Below are 10,223 nucleotides of genomic sequence, written 5' to 3'. Positions count from 1 at the left end.
ACCTGAACCCAACTTGGGGAAAGGGTAATGTAAAATGTAATAATAAAGGAATACTCTGCTTTTCAACTCGTTTTCTCTTAATCTGGGTAAGACATAACCAAAATAAATGTATAAAGGAAAACACAATAAAAGTTTTGTCTTGGTGCATGCAGCTTGTCTGCAGTGGTTGTAGTGGATTATCCTGGGATCACAGGGGTAGGGCATGGTTATGTATAAGCAGTGTGGGAGCCATTAGTTTTCAGTTACATTTGAGCAGGGTAAATACCTGATTCAATTCCCAGAGGACTGCAGATAAGCAGGGATGTGGGTGGTAAGGATGGATGACACTAGTACCATGCCTGCTGGATGGGGCTTTCTCCCTTTGCATCATGGTCAAAAGTCTGGAAATCGGGTTGAGCTGTCTATTTGGTGACATGAGTGTGCAGGGGCTGTCTTCTGCCTGGAAGGACACAGTCACCACTAAAAGCATTGGGGCCCTTTGAATCTCAGGAGAGAGACAAGCTTTCCAAGTGCATATCTGGGTGCAAATAAACTCCTGCAGGTGTGCAGAAACAGAGCTGCACATGCTGTCCTGGATTTGCGAGCCCTCAGCTGGGGGCTCTGGGCCTGAGCTCCCACAATGTGAGTGGTGCTCTCCAGTCTCAGCTCAAGGAGAGGGAAGCAGCCCATGGTGATAGAAAACATACCTTGCCTCTGCAATGACGGGCTCAGGAGAAGAACCTAGTGGGGAGCACTGGCCAAGATTGTAAAACCAGCCTAAAAGGGATGGCTTGGTTTTTCAAACTGCTGAGCAGCCACTAGCTCCTGTGGACTGCCATGGGAAGTTATAAGGTGCTCAGCATTTTGGAAAATCAAGTCACTTATTTAGATACCTATATTTGCAAATCTTGGTCCCTGTGTAATGGTTGTGGTCTCTGGCTGTTGATCAGACCACCTTTGCTGAACAAGAAAATTCAAGTGTGGATGCAGCATGCACGCTTATTTTCTCTTGTATTCATTTATCTGGCTGTGATTTGTCGTTGCTTAACATTAGCTAGTGAAATGACTACAGGTCTGGGAAGAGGGTTATGGGCACTAGACCTGGCTCAGCTAGAAAAGAGTGAGAACTTCCCAGACAGAACCAGGAGGATGCAGGAAATAACAGATCGTATCAGGCTTTGTCTCACATCTCAGTGGGGGATTATCAGGAATCCCATTTGGCAACTGTATACAACAGGGGTAGTCAATAGGACCGTGGGCCAACTCCCAATTGCCAGATGCTTTTGAACAGACTCCAGAATCTTTTTATTTACTTTTTTTATTCTTTTCTCTGGAGTTTGGACCTTGACTTTACCTTGACCAAGAAATTTGGACCTTGACAAAAAATAGACTACCCCTCATACAAGTTGTGAGGGACGGATGTAGTTGCAGATGAGTGGACTAGAGCTGTAGGGAGACGGGCTGTGGGGGAGGAAGGGTGGAGTGAGTGGGAGACTGATTCTGGGCCAGACAACTTGAAGGTGCGTGGAGGAGGGACATGGTAAGAGATGAAAAATCTGCCTTTGTCCAATGCAGATGTGTTCAGTCTCTCCCCAGGCCCCAGAGACAGAAGAGGGGGGGAGAGAGGCGTGTGAGTGACTAATGCTCTCTAGAGCTGGAATGTGTGAGCTGAGCAAGGGATTTTTCTGGCTTGGCCGTGGCACAAACAGCCCTGTGTGAGCTCTGTGGCTTAGCTGCCATCTGCATCTGGGACAGCCGGCTTTGGCCGAGCAACCCCCTGTGACCCTCCAACACCACAACCTCTGCAGCCACGCCATCCTCCTGGCTGGGAAGATCCGCTCCAACGTGGCCAGCCTCTTGGAGTCCTACGTGAGTCTCTTCCTCTTAGGCCGATCCGTCAGCTGCTCAAACTGCGACATCTCGCCTGGCAGCTGAGCACGGTGGCACCTTGCTCCAACACGGTCTTTAAAAGCAAAGGGAGTGGCTCTAGTTTACACCCAACCCCCAGACAGGGAGGTCATCTTCCCATACTGGATACGGATGCATGTTGGGTACAGGTTTATAATGAGCTGGGGCGCGGGGTATTCAGTCAATCAGCTCAGCCAGTGGATGGGATTTGCCAGGTGAGCAAAAGAATCCTTGTGCAGCCTCATAGAGGTAGGGTGTAGACTGAATTCCTCCTGTGCTTTTCCCCTCTCCCTGTTGGTAGGGAGATGAGTAATCAATGTCTCTTCCACCTGTTGCAGAGAATCCAGGCTCTTCTCCTTTGTCCTACTGCACCTCTAGTGCAGGTTCTGTTCTTTTTTATCACCCCTGAAGCAGAAACACAGCCACCTCTAAGGTGGAATGTGACTGATGCTTAAAAGCAAGCATCACGACACCCTTCTGGGGACTGAACTAGCGAGATAAAGATTGCTACGGCCTCATCACCACCCTCTGGATCAGGGAGAGAGGACACGTCACATGTTTCCCTTGCGCAGAAGTTGAAGCGGTCTCCAATTGACCCCTCAGTGGGAGGGAATGTACATCTGTGGGCGATGTGGAAATTCAGGTAGGGTATGGGTTAAAGTTCCTGCCCTTCACCCCAAAATGCAGTGGGAGGTTTGGTGGGGGGGAGGCGAAGGACCTTGAGTTTTTCTCAACAGATGGTAGAGCTTGGTGGGGGGGAAGGTCGATGCTAATATTCAAGGTGCCTCAGGCATGGCACCTCCTTGTGGGCGCCGCTAGAGAAAGAAACAGTGCTGATGGTTCATGGAATCTGCGTCAGTCCTGAATCCGCTTTCCACCAGCACATTGGTGATCTGGGCTGGTACTATCACAGGAGCACGGGGTGCCAAGCTCTGGAAAAGCCCTGGTGTAAATTTCCCTAATCCTCACACCTTCCTTGAATGCTCCTGACTTTTCATCAGAGAGCTTTCCAGCAGGGATTTTCTAGCAAGTTCTAGAGGGCAACTCCTGCAGAGCTCCGGCAATTCTGCTTTTCCATTGGTTTGGTGCTTGCTTAGGAGAGGAGTGACCCCCAAATTCATAGATTACACTGGAAGGGACCATTGTGATCATTTAGTCGGACTCCTGCAAAACACAGGCCAGAGGACTGCCCCGAAATCATTCCTGGAGCAGAGCTTTGAGAAAAATATCCCGTCTTGATTTAAAAACTGTCGGTGATGGAGAATCCACCACAACCCTTGGTAAATTGTTCCAGTGGTTAATTACTCTAATCAGTAAAAATGTACTCCTTATTTCCAGCCTGAATTTGTCTAGCTTCAACTTGCAGCCGTTGTTAGACCTTTCTCTGCTAGATTTAAGAGCCCATTATTTAGTATTTGTTCTCCATGTGGGTACTTAGACTGTGATCAAGTCACCCCTTAATCTTCTTTTTGTTAAGCTAAATAGATCTTGCTCCTGGAGTCTTACTCCTTGCTCACTGTAAGGCAGGTTTTCCAGTCCCTTAATCATTCTCTTGGCTCCTCTTTAATCCCTCTCCAATTTATCAACATCCTTCTTGAATTGTGGGCTCTGGAACCAGACATGGTATTCCAGCAATGATTGTACCAGTGTCAAATACAGAAGTAAAATAACCCCTCTCCTCGAGAGTCCATTTGTACATCCCAGGCTTGCATTACCTCTTGTGGACACAGCGTCGCCCTGGGAGCTTCTATTCAGTTGATTATCCAGCACCACTCCACAAATTTTTTTCAGAGGCCTCTATCCTGTATGTATGGCCAGTACCGCCATGGGCAGCACCTAGGGGCTGGCTACTGTTTTCTCTGACAATAGGCCTTGAAACAGAGACTTCCAGAGCTAAACCCGTGACCTGCTACATCTTCAGCTAAAGAACCAGCCTGGGTAGGTGGAGACTGTAGCAGACCCATCTCCTCTGTGAATCAGAGACAGAGGGACACACAACACTGGCCAGTGGCTACCTCCTAGCTGTCCCATCTAAGGGCTGACTAAAGCAAACCCAGAACAGCAGAAGCTAGGCCAAGGGCAGGCTATTCTGTCCCTTCTGCTGGGTTCACTAGCAACAATTTTGCAAACTCTTGTCTCCTCCTTGCTCAGTTCTCCATTATTCAGACAATGTGGAGCAGCAAAGGCCCAGGGCAATGATGGTAGCAAGCTGGTTCATAATAAAGATTCCTCTTCGTTCACTGGCCCTACTGTGGTCTGCCTTGGTGTACGAGTGATTGGTGACTGTGCCATTGCCCAGGGTACAATTTGGACTGCTAAACAATTGTTTCCCCTCAATACTCCAGCCTGGGGTGCCTTTTACACTGTTTTGATGTGAGAGCCACCACTCCTGGTCTGTTCACACACAGCCTTTAGCATACAAAATCACCCCCAGCTGTATTACATGATTGCTCTGGCCAGCCACTCATGAATTACATACAGGGTAACACCAGCCAATTCCTAGTGGCAGACCTTTCACCAGAAATGTACATCTTGTACAGCCCAACACCCACTGGATGATACAAGCTCATAGAAAGGTTGTAATTTCATCAAAGGACAATGATATGCACAGACCCTGCTATCTCAAGTAGATGTTCCCAAACACTTCAATCCAAACAACAATGGTTTAGATAAAACAAGTTTATTAACTAAAGAAAGAGAGAGATTTTCAGTGATTACAAGTAATGAGGCATAGAATTCAGAATTGGTTACAAAGAAAATAAAAACGTAACACCAGCTAATACCTAACAAATGGAGTGAACTTAAAAACAAAAGATTTTTCTCAGTATATGCTTACAGCAGTCTGGTTTGGCTGAAAAGCCTCCCAGCCAGGACCCTTCCCCCAGTTCAAAGATGTTTCCTTTGTCTTTCAAGCTTTGTAGCTGTCCTGAGTAGAGATGTGGGGGAGAGAGGTGATTTGTGTTGTGTGTCCTCTCCATTCTTATACCCGTCTCCCCTCTTGGAGGATTACCTCTAACTGGGGTTCAGGCAACAGGCAGTCTGTTTACATGGAAGTTCCCAGTTGTCCTATTGTCAATATGTAAAGTATGCTTACACCCTTCTTCCAGCCACAGAATGGCCATTTAACTAGGTGACTGTCCAATTGATTATGCTGACACGTGGCCGGGGTGCCAGTGTGTCTTTGTCTCTGTAGAACTGGTTTGGGCCTGCATTTCTAACTCTGGAACATATCACAGCAATGTTACACAGTAGAATCTTATAACTTTACATACAATGTTGCCACACATTTTACCTGGACAATAATGTTCAGCAGATTGATTTTTAAATACCATCTCACAAGGCAGACTTTGTACAAAATTTATCATGGTCTTGTGAAAAGGGTGAACTTGGGGTACAGTCTGTCTCAGTGACACTGGGATTTCTCTTCTCCCTGGCATGGATTCTGGTTATGAGGAAAGGAGTGAGTGGTTGGCGTGGTGAGGACAAGTGAGTGGGTTTGGCTGCGGGGGCTGGTGAGGTGGAGTGGGTGGTTCTGGGGTGATGGTGTGGGGAAAAGGGGAGCTGATGAGGTGGAGAAGGGAGGGGAGTGGGTGGGGCTAATAGGGGAGAGTGGAGGGCTGATCTTTCTGTTACTGAACCTCCCCCCTCAGGTGGAGAGGCAGGGGCTAGACAGGACCATCAGCCTGGACTCGGTGGAGGGTGTGCCAGGTCCGGCCATGGAGCAAGGGGGCGAGCTGACGGTGGCTGTGCGGTTGGGCGCCAACCTGCAGGCCTACCGGGCACTCCAGACATTGCTGGGTGAGGTCCTGGAAGAGCAGGGGTTTCACCTGACCCCGCTGGACATGGACTTCCACGCCTCCATCCAGTCCATCCTGCTGCAGGTGGCGGCCCTGGCCTACCAGCTGGAGGAGCTGCTGGCGCTGCTGAGTCACGGCAGGCCAGCCTGGGAGGCAGCCGGCCCCAGGCCATCGCAGCTTGTTTGAGATGAAGCTGTGGGGGCTGAAGGTGCTGCAGGAGCTGGCTCACTGGACTGTGCGGTCCGTGCGAGACCTGCGCCAGGTTGCCAAGCACAGCCAGGGCTCTGGCACTGCCCATGGGAACCAGTCCCAGAAGGAATGAGGCTGTCTGCCTCCCTGCCACTGGGGTAGATGGTGCCTCCCCATCCCCCCTCCCTTCAGCAAGCCAAGAGCTGGTTTGGCAGGGGGGGAGGGGTGCTCTGCCACCCAAGGGCCAAGTCTAGACTCTGGCATCCCGCTCAGCCTCCTCGACAGCGTGGCCAGCTGGGCCATAGGCGGAACCTATTCCCAAACCATCCCTGCTAGCTCTGCAAGCCAGCTGGCTCTTCGTGGGGGGGGGCAGGCACCAAGTGGGCACTGGCCAGTGCCAAAGGGCTAATGGGCTGCTGTGGCAAGAGGCAGGATGGCCAGGTGGGGGTGGGGGAGCTCAAATCCCTGATGTGCCTGCTCTGTCCATTCCCCCCTCCTCTTCAGATGGGAAGGTGGGATGGCTCTGGACCTGGGGTGGCTCAGCACAGGGTGGGGAAGGATATGTGTGTGGAGAGAGGGGGACAGGAGGCGTCTCCTGACTCCCACTTCTCAGCTTAGAAGCCGATGGCCCCATTTGCTCACTGTGGGGAGGGAGCTGTGAAGTGGCTGGAGCCTGGAGCTCCTCAGGGGTGGGGGCAGGGGCTGCCCTGCTGGGAAGAGGAGGCAGGGCTGCTGCAGGGATCCCCCATATGTCCCAGCTGGGATCCCCCTCTTCCCTCTCCCACTGAGCTGCCTCCCTCTCAGGGATTTCCCTACACCCCCCACAGGGGTGTTTACCCCCCCACCCCAATTTCCCCAACACCCCCCACAGTTTTGTGAACTAGTTACATGCAGTGATTTTTGGAAATTTGAATTAAAATTGAAACATTAATACACACTTTAAAAGCATAGAACGTGTATCATAAAATATGTGTATCTGAAAAAGTATAATAGATTTGAAAAGTATGAACATAGACTAGCTTCTTTATACAGCTCTTGTTTTTTATGACCATGTCAGAGCATTCATTTTAGTGATGTTGGCCAACCTAATAATTTCAAATTATGATTTATAAGCAAAGTCTAAATGAGTTCTCCCTGACAGCTAGTGATGCGTTGGGGGCTGGGGGGAAAGGCTTCAGGACCAGATTGCATTTAGGGTTCTGGGGCAAAAATTGGGGATTTGTCCTGCTTTGAGCAGGGGGTTGGACTAGATGATCTCCTGAGGTCCCTTCCAACCCTGATATTCTATGATTCTATGAAGGAATGGAAGTACCGGAGAAGCCACCAAAGATGAATGCATTGCATTCAAGAAGTTCAATAAGAGTTGTGCAAAATTATAACAAGAAACCAAGAAGGATGTAGATGTCGTGCTTCATGGAAGGCTTGAGTAGCCAGCTTTAATTTGTGTGATGATTTTAAAATCTAATAAAATGGTCATGAAACATTTTTCAGTTTTTACTATGGTGCCATACAGCCCCCCTTCACCCTCACGGTCTCACCCCTCATCAGCTCTGACCCCCCCACCCTATTTCAATTCCTGGGGGAAAACACAGCTTGCCCCGCAGCTGATCCCAGCCATGGGCTCAGGCTGAGCCCTGGCACTGGGGAGGCAGGCATGAGAGGGGGACACAGCTCAGAGCAGATCGGATGTAGGCGGGAGTGGAGTGAAATCTCTACTTGGGGGGGGGGGGTGGGAAGCAATGTCTTCCAGGGCAGTGAAAGGGAAATGGGGGGCTTCTCTGAGACAGAGGGAGAAGGGTAGAAGGTTGGGGAGGAACCTGGAGCTGTTGCAGGGCGTTCTACCCACCTCCCACATGGTTTGAGGCCAGCTGAGGCCATCACCGAGTACCCACCTAGCACCACGTGTTCCCTGCCCTGAGATTACAGTTGCTCTATTTGATGGTCTTGCTACCGGGGGCTGAGCTCTTAAGGGAAGAAGGCCAGACAAGCTTCTTCATCTCACTGCCCCCCCGACCATGGAAGTTGGGGTCTCCTCTCCCGCCCCTCCCAGCCTTGGCTGCATTTAACCAGTGTATTGGCACTTGGAGAGCTACCAGGAAGTAATGGCTCCTGCTTAACGCGGAGACGGGGGCCCAAGACTGGTGGCGCTCCTGAGCTGGGGGCCACGTGCGGCTGCAGCAGATACTCCATGAAACCCACTAGGGCCTGTGCTGTTGCTGTTGGTTTGACATGATGCCCAGATGCTATGGTGATGGACAGCAGGATAAAACCCAGAGGTGGATGCTTCAAGGATGTGAAAGTCAAGTGAGCAGCTGACCCATTCTGCCTGACGTAGGGCAGGTGGTTGAAGATGCTATAGGAGCTGGCTCGCTGAACCGTGAGAACTGTCTGGCTAGGACCTTAAGCCCTTTCCAGACTCTGATCCCCATTTTCCAGGTGAGAAAACTGAGGCATGGCATTGGGCAAGGTCACACAAGAAGCTTGCATCAGCCACAGGAGGGGAGCTGAGATCTGCCCACCTGTCCTGCCCCTTAACCATGTGACCCACAAAACTGGACTGATTGATCTGGCTGCTTTGGGGTCAGACACTCCCACGTGGGATCTGTGAACAGGGAGGAGCAACTGCCAGGAGAGCCCTGCTGTGTTTGTTTTGGGCAACCCTCAGGGTCCCAAAGTGGGTGTAGCCCTCAGTAAATTCCATTGAGGCTCCCAGGAAGACTGTTCTCAGCCTATACCCCTCCCCACCCCACCCCCACACACACCCTCCTGCATCTGCTCTGGAGACGGGGCAAGAGCAGCCTCCCAATGTGTAGAGAAGGCTTGAAAAGCATGTTCTGTTTCGTTTGCCCTGGTTTTCCTGACTGCCTCCTTGAACAGATGGTGAACAGTGGTAGGATCTGGCATGAAAGATCCAGATTAATCATGAAAAGAAATGACTTTTATCCAGACTGTGGGTTGTTGTTTTAAGCATGCATTTAACTCAAGCGCTTTGCAAACAGGTGGGAGAGAAGAGCTCTGTTAAAAATAAATTCAACTGAGGGCTGAGAGCTGGAAATCCAGATCTGCGCCTTCCTTCCAGCTATCGTGCCCAACCAGATACACCACTTTGATCCTGATATTTGGAATGTAAAACACAAGCAGAAAAATAAACTTTGCATTGTTTCTTTATATGGAAAAACAGCCCTTTCAGGCCTTTAAATCTATGTAGCTAACAAAGGGTTTTCTCTAGTTTTCATCTCTTACAATGTGCTACCAATGTGTTTTTCTACAAAGAAGTAAAAGAGACCATACCACCTTGCCACACATTCACTCGCCCACTCTCCTCCTCCTCCTCTCACCTTTAACCACTATCCTTCTACCATGGCTGGGTTTGTACTATGTGGTTGAACTGTTCTATGAAATATTTTGACACATGTGAGATGGTCTAGATCTGACTGGTTTTTGGCTTTTTGCTTTCAAAAAATTAGAAGGAATAATTTAATCTGTGACTGGCGATATTTTAATAATGACCCATGAAACTTGGCGCTCTGTAATTTTACAATCTCACTTCACGATCTCTGCTTCTCGTAGAGGGGATCTTGGAGTGATTTGTTTTGGCCTGTAGAATGTTTTCTTATATTTTCCTGAATGTAACAAACAGATGCAGAAAGAAATTGAACCTAAATGGCATATCATGATTTTGCTTTTTCACTCCCCAAAACATTGCTTTACCAATTTTTGTTAGAGACAGAGTACTTTTATTTTTTGGGGGGGGTTTGTTTAGTTTTTGTGGACACATACAATATTTTAGACTTAGCAGGAGTTGAAATGTTTAGTGTAGTTTGGGGAGATCATTGCTGTCAGCTGTTTCATACTGGAGAAATAAGACATGGAATGTACCAAACAAAACTTTTGGTGGCTTGGGGAAAGGAAGGTGGGGAAAATACAGGTGGGCGGGGTCTTAATACCTCCCCTGGACCGCAGTGCTGGGCCTGCCTTAGCCCACCATGTCCCCTGTCTACACATGGGAATGCAGAATAGTCAGCCTAGAACAGTGGTTCCTAAAATTTTCTACCCTGCGCCATATTCACAGGGATATACTCCCCCAGGATCACTGTCCTGGTGGGTGCTGGGGAAAAGATGAATATTTCTGCAGCGCAACCTCTCAAAACACTTTACAAATACAAGGAGTGAATCTGCCTCACAGCCCTGCCCAAGTATCACCCCATGGTTAATGGGGAAAACTGAGACACAAAGGTTAGTGGTCAAGGGGCTGCTGAGCAACTCAGAGCTGGGACCAGAAGGAAACTCCTGCTTCCCAGCTCTCAGCACTAACCACTAGCCTGTGCAGCCTCCTGGAAAGGGTTTGGC

The 10,223-nt window shown here is 49.5% G+C and overlaps 1 protein-coding gene across 1 annotated transcript; it reads left to right on the top strand.

The window, feature by feature from the left end:
- Positions 1-316: 316 nt before the first annotated feature.
- Positions 317-6,979, top strand: CNTF (ciliary neurotrophic factor). Its single transcript, XM_075129082.1, is given in 4 exon segments — positions 317-329; positions 1,700-1,848; positions 5,538-5,845; positions 5,847-6,979. Coding segments are annotated over 4 exon segments (630 nt in total). The 3' UTR covers positions 6,007-6,979.
- The last annotated feature ends 3,244 nt before the right edge of the window (positions 6,980-10,223 follow it).

Source organism: Caretta caretta, chromosome 6, assembly GCF_965140235.1.
Source record: "Caretta caretta isolate rCarCar2 chromosome 6, rCarCar1.hap1, whole genome shotgun sequence".
NCBI classification, from domain to species: domain Eukaryota; kingdom Metazoa; phylum Chordata; order Testudines; family Cheloniidae; genus Caretta; species Caretta caretta.
The sequence above is the reverse complement of the archived record's forward strand: the minus strand, read 5'-3'. Positions and strand labels throughout refer to the sequence as shown.